Below are 20,427 nucleotides of genomic sequence, written 5' to 3' on the forward strand. Positions count from 1 at the left end.
TTAGATTACATACCCTGACACTGAGCTGCAATATGGGGACACACAGATCTCACCCCACCACAGTTAAATAAAATAGTAAAATCAGTATTAAAAAGCATTAATATTAAATTGTTTCATAGTGTATATTGTGAAAAAGCCACAGTCTGCCTCTCTAATGGCATTTTAACAAGGATAAGTAGACATTTTACAACCTCCTTCTAATGCTGCCCTGAGCAATTGCCCAGATTGCCTATATCTAATGTTGCTTTTGGTTCGCCTAGGAAGTTGGAGCTTGGAACTGGGAATGACATCACACCTGACTTAAGAGCATTTTACCTGCAAGTAGAAAAACAGTTGATATTGCTCACTGTTGTGGTGAGCAACTGATAAAAGAAATTCAAGCTAAAATTACTCGATATCTTTAAATTCATTAGTTAGAACACAAAAACATGTTGACAAGTATATAATTACCCACATGTGTGCCACTGATTTAAAGAGAAACAAACCATTAGAAGAGCTTATAGGGCCACCTTCACTACATTGTAGATGTGCACAGCCAAATTGCATAGTACCTTGGGGTTGATCAGCAGGCTACAACTTCAGCATGTATTGTTTGTACTTCTCACTGGGAGCTCAGAAAATTGGACTTCCAAATAGCCTACAACAAGAACGCAATTTTAAACCACCACTCAGAATGCAGACGAGCAAAAGGAAACTCCTTTGTGTGTGAATAAACTGTTACTGTTTTTTTCTCTAAATTTCTATGTTGTTCTTTTTTGCTTGTTTTTTCTCCATGGCACCTCCCAGGCCATGCCACCCTGGGGAGAGAGCCACATCAAACTGGATAAAATCGTATGTTTTGACTTTTACTAAAGGACAGCTTAAGTACAACCAGTGGTACTTGTGCCACAGTTTTAGAGCCATGATTAGAGGGTATTGGACCTCCCTTGAACCACTGTAATCTGAGTCTTAACAACCATAATGGTGAAGGCAGTGAAGGGGTGGGGAGTTAAAAACTTCACTTCTGACATTCCTCAGCCCTCATCCGACACGCAGGTCCAGGGCATGAGATCTTTAGTGGAAACGTTTCCCTCCTGCAACAGACCTCGGTGCAGAAACCTGACCGCACCGAGCGGTTCCGCACTCTGTCCCCACCCCCTGAAGTCGGAGATGCGCACGCGAGGTCCGTCCACCTGGGTGGTCTCTACTTTAGTGAGCTGTTGCTAAGCAGCTAATAATAGTCGTGTTTGCTGAGTAATTTTTGCCCTTCTGGAACCAATCAGATGCAAGAAAATTCCTGCGATCTGACAGCCCCAGAGGCGGGATCTAGTCTTTTTTTCTCACCCCTCCTCCTTTCTCTGCCTCCAAACGGAGAGAGGTCTTTTTCTCCCTCTACTATTGAATCTCAGAGTTGGCCGTGACGCGCGGCCCAGGGGAAGACCACATAGATCACAGCAGAATGCTGCGACCATTGAGCTTTCAAACCCGACCACTTGTGTGTGGGAATCCCTTTGCGCGCATCGCTATTGAGAGAAACTTGCTGTTTTTCTTGTTTTTCTTTTCTTTTTCAACATTTTTTTAAGAGACAAGGTGAAAGCGGTGAGAGCGGCAGAGACCTCCGGATCGCGACATGTTGGGATGGAAGGCGCAGACTTTGACTCGCCGTCTCCAACAGGAGTATGAAGTCCCACTTCACGGGTGTGAGGTCTCCACGAGTGAAACTCTGTCGCCTCGGGATATCGCTACACGCTTTCGGGGGAATACTATAAAGTGGGAAACGGTAACCACATCGCAGTCCCCGCAACATGGCCTCGGCTGCTAATGCGCCCTCCGAGCTGGAAAACGGAGACCCCGATCGGCCGAGGATAACGCGGAGAAACAGGGGGGACTATACCCGCGGCACACCGCTGGATTTGGAGTATTTGCAGCGGCCGAGTTACTGCGATGCGGGCTTCGCTCTGGAGCAAATCTCAGAGGTGCTTATGTCTCATGTTTCACTACGGGAGACCTGCGTGGTGCTTGTTTCATTGTATTTACCGGGGGAGGGGGGAACGGCAAAACTTTATGCCCAGTTGCTACTAGGTAACAAGACGTGCTGGGAAGCAGGGGTATGAGGGGGGAAAGCTTAGTTTAATTGCATATGCATGTAAAGCAAGCTTCTTGTGTTTATCAACACAGAAACTATTGCATCCACACGTACCACGCACAAGGCAAAAACATAACAGAATTATGTCGCTATCTCATCCTGTTGAAGATGGGAAAGAGACCTATACATATATTTCTTTGACAGCTGTTCCAACTTGGGTGAGTCCCCTAAAAATCCATGTGGCTGCCCTCTTCCATTCAAAAATATTGCCAGTTATCCCCCCCTACACACACACACACACACACACACACACTGTCTCTCTTGTGATGGCTTCTCTACTCCCCATGCAGACCCGAACACACGGCCAGCTCCACAGGGAGAGGGGTTGTCTGTCTGTGTGTGTGTGTGTGAGAGAGAGAGCGTGTGTGGTGGTATTTGTGGGTTTTAACCACATGCATTCTTCAGGGTATTTAATATCACCTATTGATGTGTGGGGCGTGCAACAGTGGAAATGAAAGCCACCCCAGGGACAGTTCATAGACTGCTTCCCTTTAGAATACAATAGATGTTGTGCAGTGGGACATCTGCAGTGTATTTATAACCATAGCTTCAAGCTCTCAGACATGAAATGCCAGTCTTTGTCCTGTTGAGTTTGGCTTTTGAAGACATGAATAAATTACTTGAAAAATTAAGTCGACAACCAACCTAATGATCATTATTATGTTGACAGTAGAGCTGCACCATACATCGAATCACAGTTGTCATTCACAGTATCAATGTGTTCAAAATTGGAATCACAAATGAGTTCTTGGATGCAATATTTGATTGAAAATTATACTCTTAGGGCCATGCATTGATGCCGACTCAGAGGTCTACTTCTATTTTGCACTAGTAAATGAGTCATTTTGTACACCCTTACATATAAAATGGCGAAGGACTTAAAATTTTTTCGTTGTAGATTTTTTAATGAATCACATATAATTTAATTCAACCATATTTTATTATGAGAAAACCTTGCAATGCACTTTATTTTGGTTCTAAATAAAGGCAGCGATGGTCTACTCTTAAAACTAAAATTGATTACAACCCCTGATTATAGCAGAATAACTGTTAAGTGATGTCCTGCGAGTAGATATTATTTTTTGACGTCTTACAACCATTTCCTTATAGTATACTATGAGTAGAATATAGAAAATGTATTTAACTCATCAATTATCAATAAAGGTATATAATATCCCCCTGACATGTACGAATAGATGCATGATCAGTATTAAGTATCCCCTGGTGGACAGCACCAGTCGGTCTCCAAAAGGTTTGATACCAAACATCCAAAATGGCAAAGTGGTTAGATGACCAGCACAAATTCACGCTCTGTATCCCTGTAACATACTTGGCTAGTTGGAAGAACCTTTGACCCCACCTGATAGAGATATCAGTGACGCTGAAGTTCAGGGATAGTTGTGAAGACATGTTGATGTTGGAAAAGAAAGAAAAAGGGCAGGAAAATCTGAGTTAATCACAGTCATTATCGTTGTTTAACACATATAGTCGCAATTGTATGTTTTTGTATGGATATGGTGCAGCCTTGGCTGACAGTTATCTCCGATTATTTACCTGCATCTACTTTGGAGGTCCAGCTGGGACCCAGTTTCAAATATTTCAGTTTCACTCTATTCATAGCCTATTAATGCAGCTGTGAAATGACCAGTGTTGGGCATGTTACTTTAAAAATGTAATTAGTTATAATTACTAGTTACCACTCCCAAAAAGTAACTGAGTAAGTAACGGAGTTACTCCACTATAAAAATAACTAGGTAACAGGAAAAGTAACCATCGCGTTCCTTTTTTTAAGTTTAAATATGTGTACGAATTTAGATTTTTTTTTCTAAGGTTTCACAAGCCAGTTGCATAAAGTGGAATTACGTAGACAAGTAGCCTACTTACATCGAACTTTTAATATTTACCTCACATGTACGTTCTTGCCTTTTACATCATGGAGAACAAAGTAGTGTCTGTACTTCCACTTTGAAAACACAATCTTACCCTCCAGACCTGCCATTGTTGCGGCTTACATCTGTTACTTTGCCTGAGCAGGGCTGCCGTGTGCGTTTGTGGTTTGTGTGTAAACTGACGCCTTACAATGAAAGCTTACTCTACCTTAGCCAATCATCATCACTCATGCGATTGTGTCTCACCTCGCTCCTCCCTTCACCAAAGAAAAAAAGCTTAGCTCCTGTGGCTGAAAGCTACGACAGATGACAAGAGCTTCAATGAGTAGCTTTAGTTTATAACGTGCCCCATTTCATTGTCGGTAATGGTATCGGCGTTGTAAGGCTGGAAAAAGTAATTAGTTTGCTTACCCGTTACTGAAAAAAGCAACGGCAATAGTGACACTGTTTATTTTAATGCTGTTATTCCCATCAATAGAAATGACAGTAGTCACTTCGTATTACAGATAAGACCAGATATGTATGTTCCAGGATGGGGAAGGAAAAGGATTTATCGTTTGGAAATTCATTCATGTGCAGTGAGCGTTAAAGTGAACCCTATTGACCTGAGATGCACCGATCAATGGACCAGAGATCAACATATGTGCCAATTTTCCCTTGATTGCCTCTAATCAATGAGGAGCTGATCAGACATTGAAATATACTTTTCTGAGCTTCCTTTTTTTCCTTTTATATGTTATGGTTCTTTAAAAAAAATCAGTATCTGCCAGAAAAGGCCTGATTATTGCATCCTTGCTAAACACTAAGTCCTCACAGATGTGTTTTCTTGGATAAAAACTCTTATTTCATGCACAGCATATATGTAAATAACACATTTCTCTATTCTATTTTCTCTATATTCCGTCAGCTTTGCCTGCTCAGGTAAGTGCAGTCTGTTTGTGTTTTCATTGACAGTAACTTCAGCACTCTTGTCTTATCACAGGGGAAGGCGACTGGGAGGAAAGCACCTCTGTGGCTGAGAGCGAAGTTCCAGAGATTTTTATTCAGGCTCGGCTGTTACATACAAAAGAACTGTGGAAAGTTTTTGGTTGTGGGCCTTATGATTTTTGGAGCTTTTGCCGTGGGTTTAAGGGCAGCTAATCTGGAAACGGATGTGGAGAAACTCTGGGTGGAAGGTAAGGCGATGTTTGATTATTGGTTTTTTGGTAAACTATTTTCACTTGTGCATGTAATGAAAATGATCAGCTAGAAAGCTTTTTAAGGGGGATTGTTTCTAGTTTTTGTCCTGGAAAGTGGCCAAGCAAAACTGCGTTGGATTTGCAAGAGGTAACAATAACGTCACCCGTGAAGAAGGTTGTAATGAGGCTCATAAGCAGCCCTTGGAGTTGAGGAACTTTTTGTCAAAGCCGCCATTTTGTGAGTGTGTGTGTATGTGTTGGTGTGTGTGAGCCTGCCCCCAGCAGTTGAAGGCTCAGAAGCTGTGTGTGTGGTCCTGTTTTGGACAGTTCTCAGCTTTCTAAAAAGATTTGTTTCTGGCTGCAGGGAAAAAGTGGAGTAGGGACAGCTTTGGTGGAAGTGTCACTCATTCTTCCTCTTTTTATTAACTTATAAACAATTTAAACAAATTAAGAAATTTAAATGAGGGAAAGAGAATGTGTGCATGGATGAAGCTTTGGGGGTAAAGGGAAGAGGCTGAGCTTTTTTTCTCTGCTTTGATCTGCATTGCTGTACATATGGCTGAAGTTGACTGTGGGTCATATTCTGTCATATTTCATAAGAGCGAAATGACTGAAGGTGCAGAATTTTCTATTAGGAACTGTATTTGAATAAAAAAATTATACTTTTCATGCATACCTCTGTGTACCTTCAAACTATTCTTACTTTCTTCTTTTAAGTAAATATAATCCAGGCTATTCAAGCTGAAGTGCCAAAGTGAACAGATTCCCTTGTTTTCCCTTGAGTTGGCAGCCCCTAACCCGTCTTTGCGTGCTGCTGCAGGGGTCTGACAGACAGTGGTCTTCTAATACGTTGCGCAGGCGCAGTTGGAATCATGGTTCTTGCGAAGAGCAGCCTCTTCAAGAACACATTCCTAATTGTACTTAGAGGATCGCACTGTTTTCAAGTGCCAAAACCTCAGTCAGGAGGACCTACAGAATATTATGGCCGGTTGAAACATTTGCTTGACTCAGAGTCAGTTCATAACAGTATTTCGGACCCCTTCGCTCAAACCGTTACATTGTAGATCATTTTATTCATATATTGTGAAGATAAATAGTCATGATAAGGCTAAAATCTCACAAATAATTGAATGTAAATATACTATTTTCTTTCTACAACACCATATTCCCTGTTAATTTCATTCTAAACCAATTTGGGCCTGTTGACTCTTATGAAATATGACAGAATATGACCCCTGATAAAACCAAAATAACTATGAGCGACCTCATATCGGTAGATGCTGAATCATATAATAATATTTGCTTGCTGTAGACTATGAGTTGATGAAAGGAAATAACGTTAGTTCATCGGTTCTCAAAGTGGGTGTTGAAAGTCCAGTTGACAGGTATGAAATGACCAAAACTACAAAAGTGACCAAATGACCAGCTTCCCATTTTTTTGGTTCAGTCTTTACATTCAGGATAACATATTATATGGTTTGAATGGAAATGGGACATCTTTGGATTCTTTAAACAAAAAATTATAGAAATAAAAATAGAAAATAAAAATTCACTGCTAAGACAACTGAAGGCAACTTGTTGATCTACACGTGATGCTTTAATTTGCCTGTTTTTAAATAAGGTTATTGCATCGGTATTGATCCTTTTAGGCAGTGAAGATGTACTTTCCAAGATTTTAGTAGCCAGAAGCTGATCTTTTTGTATGTTATAAGGTTGGAGGGGTCAATGTTTAAAACTTAATGGATGTAATTTGGGTGGATATGTTGTTGAATAATAAAAATGTTATTGTTTGAATGTTAGTAGTGTGAAAATATCACCCCTTTGCCAGTTAGTACTTTTGCAGTTTTGGTTGTTTCATACCAGCCTATTTCTGATGCTAAACGAAATTTCCTACCATGTCAGTTAAATAATTTTAAACCTGCTTTGACAACCAAGTAACTTTCTAAAAATCCTACTAATAGTCTACTGCATTGATTTGTGATAGAATAAGTTAAGTAAGTCAAATAAATATCTTCCAACAGGAGGTTACTTAGCTATTGCTTGATCAGTAGTGATAGTCTGTTAAATTTCACTCGAGTCGATGAGCTCAATTGGGGTTTAGAGAAAGGGATTTGTAATTATCATATAGTGGGAAAATATTATGATGACAGTTAGTTATCCTGGCATGATAACAATAAACCCCCTAGCATAGGTGGGTTTGTAACCTCTGCTGTTTGAACCATTTTCCAATGTCATTTCAATCACAGCATCAATAAGTGTCTTTGCGTTCTAAAATGTGATTGAATGGGATTGTTGCGCACTGTTTAGCTGTACACATGCACTACTGAATTTAACTCGTTAAGTGAAGTAGCCAACTTTTAGTAGCCGTGGTTTTGATCAAAGCAGCATATGTTTCTGTGAAGCTCTGTCTGCATGCATTGAAAGTTTTATAGCCAAAAGGATTGCAGTAAACAATTAACTATCAAACTATCATTAATGTTCTCGCCATCACAGTAAACGGCCAAAATATGGTTGAATTTTGAGCCCATATTTGCCTACCTTAATTAGAACCACAATGAAAAAAGGTTGTATTACACTATTACACGTCCTCCTAGAATCCATCCATCCATTTTCTTTACCCGCTTCTTCTGCACAGAGTCTGAGGGGAGCTGGTGCCTATCTCCAGCGGTCTATGGGCGAGTGGCTGGGTACATTTAGACAGGTCGCCCGTCCATCGCTGTGTGATCTTTCTAGAGTATAATGTACAAATAAATCAATTTCTAAGAGAGATTTAAACATTTTATAGTTATTTATCGTCATATTTCATTTAAATAAAAGACAAGAGAAACAAACTGACTCGTACATGGATACAAATTGATTTGTTTATGTCCTTGAAATGACAAGAGGTAGGATCAAGATGTTAATGCAGATTGGTGAAGGGGGGAATTGCAAGATAAACATTTTGTTTATAATAACAATAATCTGGGAGGAATGGGCCCTGCGATGGACTGGCCACCTGTCCAGGGCGTACCCCACCTGTCGTCCGTAGACTGCTGGAGATAGGCACCAGCTTCCCCGCGACCCTGTGTAGAAGATGGATGGATAGATGGATGGGAGGAATGAGCGATATGGATGATAAAAATGATTAAACATCTCACAGTTTAAAATGTATCTGAATGTATTTGTCTATAAATCAATCCCTACACACATTAAGAGCCTTACGCAAACAAATGCTGTTATAAAAAAAGCCTTATGCATTACCAAATGGACTCACTACAACTGGTAAAATGTTTTGGGGCAACTAAGTAACTCTGACATGACTGCGTTCAAGCATGTTTTCAAAAAGAAATTTAGGATTTATTCAACTCAACAGTGAAAAAAAATTTTTTAATTGCAAATTCAACCACACTGTTTCTGGGGTTCATAACATCATACTTATCATGATAAAAGTATGTTTTTTCTCCACAACCCTGATAAGCAATACAATAATTGCCCATCTATATAATCTGGTCATGTTGCGTGGTTATTCACATCTTTCTTATGTCAAATTAAAATATTCAGTAGCAATGTGTTTACTGTCTTGTTTTTTGTTTAATTAGTTCTTCTGCAATCTTGACTGTGACAAAATCAAGCTGATTTCCGTGAACCAGACATTTGTAGTAAAGTGATCTCTAGGAAACATCAGTAAAATGCACACACACTTTGATTAGAAAAAGGAACCTCCTCACACACATACACTGTCAAAAAGACGGTGCTTTCGTGGTTTCCTTGGTCCCAGTGCATGAAGGGTTCCAGATGCTGGTTGGGAGAGATCTGTTTGTTTAGATTAGAGTGCACAGCTGAGGGATAGATTAGTTCTGCCTGGGCCGCGGAGCCCTGTGCTGGTCCGTGTTGGGGGAACTGGCCCATCATTCGAGAAGAAAAAGAGGCAAGAGGAGGAGAGGACAGAGCAGCTGTTTATGTTTCATCTGGAACTGCCCTCCGCAGGCGACCCGTGGACGACCCTGCCGGGGAAAGCTGTGTGGCCCACAGGCGCACAATACAGTACAATACAGCCAGCTCTTGTTGGAGCTCTGCACGATCCCCTATGGGGTCCCTCCTTGCCCGCTCTCTGGATGTGGCCAGAGTCTCCCAGCCGCCCACCATCAACTGCATACCGCACTTGTCTCGAATGTTTATTCTACACGTTGTCACGTGCAGAAGGGTTAGCAAGGATTGTCTTCTCTCACTGCGCTCACTCTGCACTGTTTATAAATGCTCAGATACAGGAAGTTCTGTTTATTACACAAAGTGACAGAGAGCAATTGGGAGTGAGAAACATGCCCGTGCTTCTACACCCTGACCTCTGAGAATTCATGTAGGGGTTGGTATTTTTTCAAACAATAGAGAATTAGTTGCAGGCATGGACTGGTATGAGATAGGCAGCAAACCATTTACTAAAAGAATTAAAATGAAAACTGATCTTACTGCATTTATTTAAAACAAGAAAAACTTCTGCAAATGTATGATTTGCTGATTATTACAGTTGCGTTATTATCTAAAATATTTACAGTCTGGTATTTTGATTTTGGTACATAAAAAAGACTAAACACTGATTACATTTAGCATTGCAAATGCAAAAATAATTATACTATAGAAAATATTATACTTTATTAACATACTTTTTAAGATTTTGTTCTTTTTAGGGTTTCACTGGGAATCTAACAAGCCGTTAGTTGGTTAATGAGTCTGCCTAGCCTGCAACAGAGTGCTTAACAGCAACCCATAGCTTAACAATTGAAGTTTTGAAACAGTGGTATCTAAATAAAAGTGATGGATGGTGCTACTTCAGTTTTCACAACATGACTGTTTGTATTTTTTAAACTAAAATATATTTCCAAACAGCCAACTTTTGCTTCCTTGTAAGCAAGGGGATAAGTGAACTTGCCTTTTTCAGCAAGATGACAGGCAGTGTGCAGCAACAGGTGCGCAAGGGACGGTACTGTGTTACTCATTACCGCCTTTAGCTGAAGAAAAAATATGGTTCAAAGAGTGGTGTAAAAAAGAGGCTGTTGATGCTGAACCCAGCAAATATTTGTTTTGTAGGCAGCAGCTGGTATGAAAGCTTCACGGTAACCTGGAGTAATTATATCATGTTTTTGTAATACATCATTTTTTGTGCAAATATTTTAAACAAAGATGCACAATGTGATGAATTGCTTTAATTTATCAGTAATTATTCGTACTGCCGCTAAGATACCTGGTAATATATTCAGTATTAGTATCAGTTATAATATTGTTTATCAACATTCTTTTATGCCCATATTGTTGTGATTTTGGTAAAAGTCAGTGAGTCATTTTCTACCACTTCTGCCATTGTGGGTCTTTTTGTAAAAGACTTAAACAAAAATATAGAATACATGTCAGGACTTATTGTTGAAAATATTATACATTTTTGTTGTTCTGCCCTTCTTAGAGTATAAAAAACTCATAATGACTAGTTAAATGGTCAAGCTCTCTGCTCCAATACCCAGCCTCCATTCAACTACCCCTGCATAACTTGAGAACTGTTTTAACATTGTAAGAGTGATTGACGATACCTTTTTTAATGTGACTTTCTTCTAAACATAAATGTAGCCGAATTTTTTTAGTTAGCTGACCAGCAGTACTCAGCGTTAGGTTGGGGTGGAGCTGGACTCCGTCAGTCCACGTTCCGTAAGGCTGGACAAAACCCTGTTCACTGCAGAACTTTCTCTTTAAAATGTAGGAATTCTGTGACAGAATGTTTCTGAAGTTTTGTAACCGTAACGCTTGGAAACCTTGGTAAACGGCATATGCCTTATTGGTAGTAATATTTTAAGTCCTCTTTTCTTCCTTGAAAAGGGTGATTTAGGTCAAATTGCTTCCACACTGTTGAGAAGCTCTGTGTGTATATTCACTGTGCCACTCACAGGAAATGATTAGCTCCAACAGGAAGTTGTAGTATTGTGATGTCCAAGCTTGATCTTCCCACACACAAACATGGCTTGGAGTCAGCTTTGGAGAAAATGCCTTATGGCGAGTGTTCAACCCAAGATGCACCCTCAGCTTCAAATCAGTGCAATGATTAACTGTCAGGGAGCAGAGATGTGGATTTGAGAAACATGAACCCTTTATTGTTTCTTCTGGCTGCAAATAGCAAATTAAGGTTTCCCCTGGTATCCTGGGTTAAGGCGAGCCCAGGCCAAATTGTAAAGAAAATAAGACCACTGCCTGCCTCTAATTAAAAGAGTATCACATAAACATTGGCCTTCCTGTACTACTAAAGCCCCTCACTCCTTTCACGTTGAAAAGGGGGCTGGAGATTCCATTGCTCTGCTGACTGGCAAAGAGAAGTTGCAGGAAGGGGATGAAGTTTACAAGCTCTGGGTTAAATTCAATCGATTGAAGTTGAAGCAGATGAGCTAGAGTTGTTCTCAGAGTTGGTGGACATTATAGTTTTTATTCACAGAAATGTTCCAATTCAAGCTGAAACGACTTCCGTTTGCTGGATTTATGGTGCGGACTGGGGGCACAGAGTCACGGATTGTAGTCTCATAGCTACAGGCTGAAGAGAGGCCCCGGGGTCCCGCAGCACTTTCTTTGGGTGCATAAGTGCAGAGGCCAGGGGCCACGGCCACGGACTCCTGAGACCCTGAGGTCATCTCCTTGAGTCCTCGCTATTTAAAACCTCACCTGATACTCACCCTGTGGCCTGGGTGAAGAGTGAAGACTTGCAGCAGGGGGGTGGGGGGATGGGGTTGGTGTGGGAGCTGCAAGAAATGCAGCAGAAGTTGCAGCTGTCATCAGGGCACTGTTTGTGTCCTGACCAGGTTTGCCTGTGTGCACACGTGTGTGCCCGGTGTAACTGAACCCAACACTTGAACGAGACTTTTAGAAGGGAATCGATAACTGCATTTTATTTTATTTTATTTTTGTGTGAATAGGACTGTCCAGCAGAGGGCAGTAAATCTGAGGTATAATTTTTAAACTGATGTCTGTGAAAACCCTAACTGAAAATAAAATATAGTTTCCCAGATTTTAGTGGTTCAAAGGTGAATTATTTGTAGATTATAAGTGCCCAGTGTTTGAAACTCAAAGGATATATAAAAGGCCACTTTATTATGCACATCTTGTTTGTACTGGGTTGGACCTCCAGAACTGCCTTAATTCCTTATGGCATAGATTCAACAAGGTGTCGGAAGCTGAAGAATTGAGTTTGAGATGATTTACTGGTATGATGTAACCACCCTTGTGATCATAAAGGGATGAACATCAGCAACAATATTTGGGTTAACCGTTGTGTTTAAATGATGCTCAGTTGGTGCAAAGGAGTTCAAAGTGTGGCAAGAAATTATCCACCAAACCATTACATCACTACCACTAGACTGAACCGTGGACCTAGGCAGAATGGGTCCATGCTGTTTACGCTACATTCTAACTCTACCATCTGAGTGTCGCAGCTGAAATGGAGGATCATCGGATCAGGCAGCGTTTTTTAAATCAAATTTTGCAAATCTCAAGCAGGTCTGCTCATTCTTCTCCAACTAATGACATCAACAAGGCATTCTCATTCAGACAACTAACTCTCACCGGATAGTTTTTCTTTTTCAGATCGTTTTCTTTAAACTTGAAATACAGTTATGTGTGAAAATCCCAGAAGATCAACAGTTTATGAAGTACTTGTACGTTTTTTACTTTGAATTTATTGTATCGTTTATGAAAAGTTTCTTATTATGATAAGATTTCTGAATTATCATGAAGACGATAAATATTACAACAAACATTAATAAACCCGAAAAAATGCTTAAATGCAGTTACTGTATGCAGTTTAGTGATGAAAATCAAATTTCTTTGTGTAACTGGTGTCCTCAAGAAGCCTATTTCAAAAGGTGTATATTTTTCAAGAGCAGTATTTGTGTTTGTGGAGCCACACAGTTACCTAAAAATGACTGAAAAGAAGCTATAGTTTTTATAATCACTTTTGAAAACATCTAGCCATTTTGTATCTTTGCTGTTTTGGTCATTGTGTACACACATGTTCCAGGTCTGCCTTGAAAAATTTTGAACTGACATTACCTCCAGTCACATCGACATTTAAGACGGTTCATATTCGTTTGACAGCCAATGATTATAATGTACTCATAGTTCTGGTTATGTGACTCCAATAAATATAATCTATCAACAGAAAGTTGATGGTTCATTTTTGATTTGAGCAGTGGCTGTGGCCCATGTGGATCAGAACCACAGTCAGTGGAAATGGGATGGAATAAAGTAGTGATACACAAATAAATGGTGTTTTGTAGTTATTTATCTACATAATCAAAATACTTAACAGACAATAAAAAATCCCTGCTACACAATGATTAAGTATATGGGTATAAAATGGAAGGAGGTTTGGATTAAATCATAACCTTGTTTTTCCAGCAACCAATCAGGACATGGCCTCTCCCTCCTTTTGTGCTTCACTTTTGTATGTACTGTGATTAACAGCAGAGCCAATCAAGTTGGTGGTTGTTTAGCTGGGAATGGCAGTGAGAAAGGCTGTAGTTTTAATGTTAAGTGCTTGCAGAAAAAGTCCTTGTGGAGGAAGATGAAGAGGAGGAGGAGTGTCCCCAAAATGTGGCGTCTTCAGCTGAGACGATTGTGGTTTTGCATGATTGAATTATTCAGCTTTTGATGTGCATGAAAGCAGTGATAAGTGCATGGATGCATGTGCACAAGCACACACACACGCAGGCACACTAACTCTGTTGCATGCAGAGAGGCTTTGAGGTTCTGGTCCTTTGAATGACGAGGTGGTTGACAAGGGCAGGCTAATTAGACATCCCTTTCTGTTTTTTTCTTCTTTTTTATCTTTTTCTTCTTCCTGTCGTGCCTTTTTACATTTCACTTTTTTTCTCCCCCACTCCAATACTTTTTCTCCTGCAGCGTTAATTTAAGAACCACAACTGCTGAAAACAAAAAATTGTGCCCACACCCAATATTTTTTCCCAGTTATCTCAGAAGTCACTGTAGGGGCCTATCATTTCATCTGTTTCACTTTTGCATGGTAGTTCTTCAATCGAGCACTCAGACACTTGTACAAACTGCACTCAATTAAGTGTGTGTTTATCAGTTAACCTCAAGCAGGATTAAGCCCTCGGTATAAGGAATAACATTCCTTCGTGTGTTGTGTTAAACTTTGAGTTAATGAAAAGTGCAGGCAAACTGTTGAGGGACTTCGTGTGGAGAAATGTTGTGCCTCTGGTCCTGAACGCAGACTTTTTCAGGGATGTTTTGTCAAGTTGGCATTTGAAAACGAACTAGTTTCTGAAAGCTCCTACCTGGCTGAAAGTTACAGTGCAATCAGCATTTAGAGTTGATAAATTATCCTTGTGTGTGTGTGTGTATGTGTGTGTGTGTGTGTGTGTGTGTGAGCTGCAAAGCAGAGCGCACTCCCATTCACAAACAACTTCCTGAGATGCCTCCAAGCGCTCTGTTTACATTCTGCATTCTTGCAGGCGCTCTTATTCAAAAACCAGAGCCCTGCGAATGACCGACCACAGGAGACTGTGGAGAAAGTTAACTCCACCACCCCCACCTCCCACCACACCAACTTTTACCTCCTTCTTACACTCTTCTATTCCCCTCTTTTTCCCACTGCTAGAAAGGTTTCTCTCTTTTGCCCAAGCGTCTTCCCCCCCTCTACTGCCTCCCCCTTCCCTGGCTGGAGAGAGTGGCCTCAGAATGCCAGATGTATTACAGAGTGAGCCACGGCAATGTAAACACTCAGCCCTGCCATGAGAGCAGGGTGGTCTGGCCTCCCTCCTTCCCTACCCTCCCTCTCCCTTCCTCTCTTCCCTCCCTCACAGCGCTGGCTGCCAGGAGGGTGGAGAAAGTACAAAACAGGAGAGGGAGCACATTTGTGTGTGTGTGTGTGCTGGAGTAGAGGCAAAAGAGTATAGTAGCGGTAGTGTGTTTGTGTTTTGGCTGCAGTACCTACCGTACACTTGGATAGATTGGAGTGTGGATTGATGCATCTCAGACTGCAGCGTGGAGAATTTTATTGCAAACATACCCAAAGTGTGTCTTTGTGTATGTGTATGTATGTGTGGTAGTTGCTGGAATTTTTTGCAGCCCCTCTGGCTTACCGCAGTTACATACGTAGCTTTATAGTTCATTGCAATTCCTGCAGAACGTCGTCATATAATCTGGCAGTAACAGCAAGTACCACACAAGCACATGCAAGGCTTGAAAAGGGAGAAAACATTTTCTGTCACAGAAGATTGAGGAGTATGGAGCCTTAGTTTGAGTCTGTATTTGACACAATAAAATGGTAACAGTTTTATTGTTTAACTGTAACAAAGCAAATGTATGTTTTGGTTTTACAAGATTTTAAAAGCCGAACAGCATGGAGTGCTGGGAATTTCGCCCCCTTTACCATTTTGCACCTTTGCGGTTGTTTTGTACCCAAAAAAGCTGCCATCATCATTCAAAGTTGGCTTTGAATGATGATATGAGATAATTTTCTACTTTTACTGTCAGGAATGGGATCATGTTATTCCAACAAACAATATCAACCAAATGGAGGTCACTTAGATTCTGATTTAGCTTTATTTTCTCTTATGTTTTTATGAGTCAAATGGCAAAACTAGGATCAGAACCAAACTTTTTATGACTATTTGTTTCTATAATACCTAACTACAAAAAAGATCTAATGAACTGAAAATCAATACCTTTAGAAAATGTTTCATTTATGGGTATAAAATGGGTAACGTAGGAGAAAAATAGTGATGCATAGAAAGAATAAATTAGGACACCCTGTGTAGGTTTTTCAAACAGGTTGGAACAAATAGATATGTGAGGAATATATTTGAACACCCCCACTTTTATTCCCACTTTAAATGGCTAAAATAACACACACCCCATTATATCAGTTGCATGTGATTAGAACACTGTTACACAACATTGTGACAGCTATTTAATTTGATGTCCTCCTGACCGTTGGGCAGTGAGGTTGAACACCATAGTGAGATAGAAAGAGCTGTCTGAAGCCTCCAGGAAGAAGATTGTAGCAGCCTATGAGTCTAGTTTAAGGAATTAAAGAGGTTTTTAAAATACTTTGAAATCCGCCATTCCACTGTGTGGAAAATTGTCTACAATCGAATAACATTAAAAAAATGCCCAGGCTGAGCCGTTCAAGCAAGGTTACCCTGAGAGCAGACTGAAAGATGCTAAATGAAGTTCCAAAAACACTAAAATGTCATTATGGGACCTACAGCAGGCTCTTGCTATTGTTAATATGAACATGCATGCTTCTGCAATCAGAAAAATACTTCACAATTTTAACTTCCTATGGTGGTGTTCAAGGATCTCAATTGATCACAAAGAAAGACATGAAGGGCAGACTGAAATTTGGCAGAGAGAACATAGCCAAAGACCAGAGCTAATGGAATAATGTTATTTGGATGGATCGGTACAAAACTGAATTATTTACACATCAGAACCAAGGACTGTTTGTCATAAACCAAATACAGGAATCTAAGAAAATAACTTCATACCAACTGTGAAGCATAGTTGTAAGTGTCATGGTTTGAGAATGCTTTGCTCCAGGAAGATCAGCTCAGTATCATGTAATCCACCATAAATTCAGCCGTGTATCAGTGCTTGAGGAAAATGTTAACCTAGTGAAAAAAATTGAACTAAAGCATAACTGGACCTTGCAACATGACAATGACTGAAAACATATCAGTAAAACCTCCAAGGACTGGCTGAAAAATAAGAAATGGAAAGCTCTGGGCAGACTTAAAGCCCAGGACTTGATCAGATTGAATGGGTGATATGAAAGATCCTGCACATGCAACAAACCACTCACAATGTTATACTCAAGGTTTCAGACAGCCAGCCAGAGGATTGCAACACAGAATCTAGGAAAATATTAATAGGTATATGGGAAATGCTCTACACATATTATTACCATAAAACTATTAAAAGGGGCTTGAAATGCCATTTTCTCAAGTTCTTTCTTTCTTTCTTAATTTCTTTCTTTTCTTTTCTTAATTTCTTTCTTTCTTTCTTAATTTCTTTCTTTTCTTTTCTTAATTTCTTTCTTTCTTTCTTTCTTTCTTATTTAACAGCAGTTAAAGTTATGTGACAATCATTCTATATTAACACTTAACATGGTTTTTAACAGAGGCAAAGAACTGTGCTATTTGCCTTGGGTGGATATATGAACTGAGGCAAAGACTAGCACAGGTCATTTATGCATGTTAGACTGTACATTGATGGAAAATAGAAGAAAGAACCAAGCCACAAATAAAGTTGAGATTGCTGGTTATAAATAGGAATTGTGAAAAAGCGGCTAAAGTCAAAGAAAAGCAAGAGCTTCAGAAAGACCACAATAGAATATTACAGGGAAAACTGGAGGTTGTTTACAACTACTACATTGTACTGGTTTATGGCACAGACTGGGACATGAGGCTATGGATTATAGAATTGCTTGCAGGATCATTTTTCCTTTTCCTTTAACCCTCTGTGTGTTTCTGCCTCTGCCTTCTGGTCCGCACTCAGGAATGTGTGATTTTGGGATACCTGCAATCATGGGCCATCTTTACAGGAAATGACAAAAAGATGGCTGGCTGAGATTGGCTGCTCAGGCTCATGTCACGGTCTGTTATGACTGGGCGGTGGGCCAGTCCCAAGATTGTAAATCCAGCAGGGGGGATGTGGTGAAAGCTTACCTGATTTCAAATTTACTGGCATTGACAGGAGATGAGTTTTTTTCCCCCTGTTAATTCATACAGTTTAACTGCTGAGAATAAGATTACGCTGGTAACCTCGGTACATCCCTTTTAAGTGCAACATTTATTGCACACATGCATGCATATGCTGCAAAAACAGACATTTTACTGTCAGTATTTTCTTCCACATGTACCTTCTAGTCTGTCCACTGTCCTGAGGTATTGAAAAGGACTTTTTTTCAGGGGGATGTAGGGGGTTAGTAGAGGCAATTGGGTATTTGAATGAAGGCAACAACGTGGAAGAATCTGCCCATTGAGGACTGTGTGAATGTACACCTCGGGCCCAGCAGAAACTGCATTTGGAGCCAGCCGACTGCTAAATACACCCATTTTAGGAGTTGCAGGGGTCGGACAGGTGATTAGCATAATCAGGGGCAAGGGTATCCATACATATGGTAATGTTGCAGTTGGGGGTGAAGAGTGCAGCGGTTGGCAGCTGGAGTGTCACATTTGTATCAGGGGGTCAGGTTGTTTTGGGCACATCTCACCCTATTTTTCTTTTTCTCTTTTCTGTCATTATCTTATTTTTTCATTCGTTCTACAAAATCCCCTTTGCTCTAACTTACTTTTGTGGAAACCCACTCTTCTCTGAAAGCTAACAGGGGAGACGGAAGGAGAGAACAAGTGGAATGAGCATGAAAGTGAATAAGGGGGGTTTTTCATGGGTCAGATAGGGTTTCCACTTTCAGTAAGGCCTTTCATCACATATTTGTGGCTGTGTGCACACCTGCTTTGAGAACCACTATGTATGCTGTTTCCACAGGACTACTACAGCTGTTGTGGCTCTTACACTTCATTCTACTACTGCAAAAACCTAGAGATAGTGAGAGTGCAAGTTGGAAAATGCCTCTTTTATTGGTGTAATTATTGTGAAACCAGAAGTATTGAAAGTCTTAGTAAAATATAGTTTAATAAAGAGATGGGAGGGATAGATGGATGAACAGATGGATGGATGAACAGATGGATTGATGAACAGATGGATTGATGAACAGATGGATGAATGGATGGATGAATGAACACATGGATTGATGAACAGATGGATGTATGGATGGATGGATGGATGGATGGATTGGTGCATGGGTAAATGGATGGAAGGATGAACAGATGGACGGACGGATGGATGGATGATGAACAGATGGATGGATGGATGGATGGATGGATGGATTGGTGCATGGGTAAATGGATGGAAGGATGAACAGTTGGGTGGCTGGTTGGGAGAATGGATCGGCAGATGGATGGACATATGTATGGGTAAAAAATAGCGAAAACGATCCAATGGTCTATCAAATCTGAAAACAGAAATGGTTTTCCTTCCTCTGTTTTTATTTTTTCATATTCATCAAGACCTGGAAAATTCTGGAAACCTGTACCTTCCAGACGTTTCCAAACTGTGTAGGAAGCCTGCCAATTTGACCTCTCACTGTTTACTCATGATAGTTTACTGCAATGATGAAGGTCAAATAAGTGCTGTTTGCAAAAATGATTGAACCTGGTTTTACTTTCTTCAGTAGTTGAAATCACTAAAAGCCGGCTTTGTTTCTTGATTTGTTTATAATTTTCTTGTTGACAGTAATGTCATGCAGTTTAAACTGTACCTGCCAAAGATCTGGTTAATTTATTGTAACGCTACAATAATCTGCCAGCAACAGTAATCTGCATCTTTTTTGTTGTTTGAATTTAGATGCACATGTACCCATTGTTCAGAGATCAGAGCCCTATTTTCTGTTTGCTTACAATGCAGAAATTATGGATTAAATCATTTTTTTACTTGTTTCTATTTTTTTTTCCATTTTTGTACTTGTTTCTCTAGTTTGAAAAGTGTTCATTCCTTTAGCAATGGCTGTAGCTTTTGGTATGGGACATTTCTTTGCTTTTTGTAGAAAGGTGACCTGGTTCATGGGGGGGAGGCGTTCTCCGCTCCACAGGGGGTTCTTGCTGAGATCCAGCTAATCCAGCTAATCCATTCTGTGCATACATATGCACACGTGTGCACACACACTTAATGAGGTATGTTTGGCCACATGCATGTACACTGAATACACTCATACATCTTGATGTCAATTGATTGAGACAAAACAGATAAGCTTAAAACAGATAAGCAATTGGTTTCGTCAATTAAGAGACCCTTGCATTCCTTTTCTGTCATAACTGAGATAGCTGTAATCTGCATCCAACACATCAGATGAATGATTCACTTGCTGTTGTTTGAAAGTGTGAGCTACTTCCGTTTTCTGCATGAGAGATGTCCGGTAGATTTGGGCTGTGGTGTTGTGTGTCCTGCATGGAAAAAGGGAAAGTTGGCAAGGAGAAAAGGGGGCTGGGCTGGCTTTGACAGAGGGGCCGGGCTGTTTGCCATCGTGATCTGACCAATCACAGGGTTGCACTGAATAAAGCAAAGAGACATAAAATGAGTAAGAATGGGAGGAGGGAGTCCAGAATTGAAAAGGCGAAGGGGGTGATGTCAGTTCCTTAGAAAC

General features: G+C 40.3%; 1 protein-coding gene across 2 annotated transcripts in view; it reads left to right on the plus strand.

Moving 5' to 3' along the window:
- Nucleotides 1-1,334: 1,334 nt before the first annotated feature.
- ptch1 (patched 1) overlaps nucleotides 1,335-20,427 on the plus strand; it is a 78,665-nt gene continuing 59,572 nt past the window's right edge. The window contains exons 1-2 of one of the 2 annotated variants that reach the window (XM_047381763.1): nucleotides 1,335-1,955; nucleotides 4,997-5,189. In XM_047381763.1, the coding sequence (XP_047237719.1) occupies nucleotides 1,785-1,955; nucleotides 4,997-5,189 (364 nt within the window). In that variant the 5' untranslated portion in view covers nucleotides 1,335-1,784. The remainder of the gene's footprint in view (nucleotides 1,956-4,996; nucleotides 5,190-20,427) is intronic. The other variant, XM_047381762.1, reaches the window with a different exon arrangement.

Source organism: Girardinichthys multiradiatus, chromosome 12 (assembly GCF_021462225.1).
Source record: "Girardinichthys multiradiatus isolate DD_20200921_A chromosome 12, DD_fGirMul_XY1, whole genome shotgun sequence".
NCBI lineage: Eukaryota > Metazoa > Chordata > Actinopteri > Cyprinodontiformes > Goodeidae > Girardinichthys > Girardinichthys multiradiatus.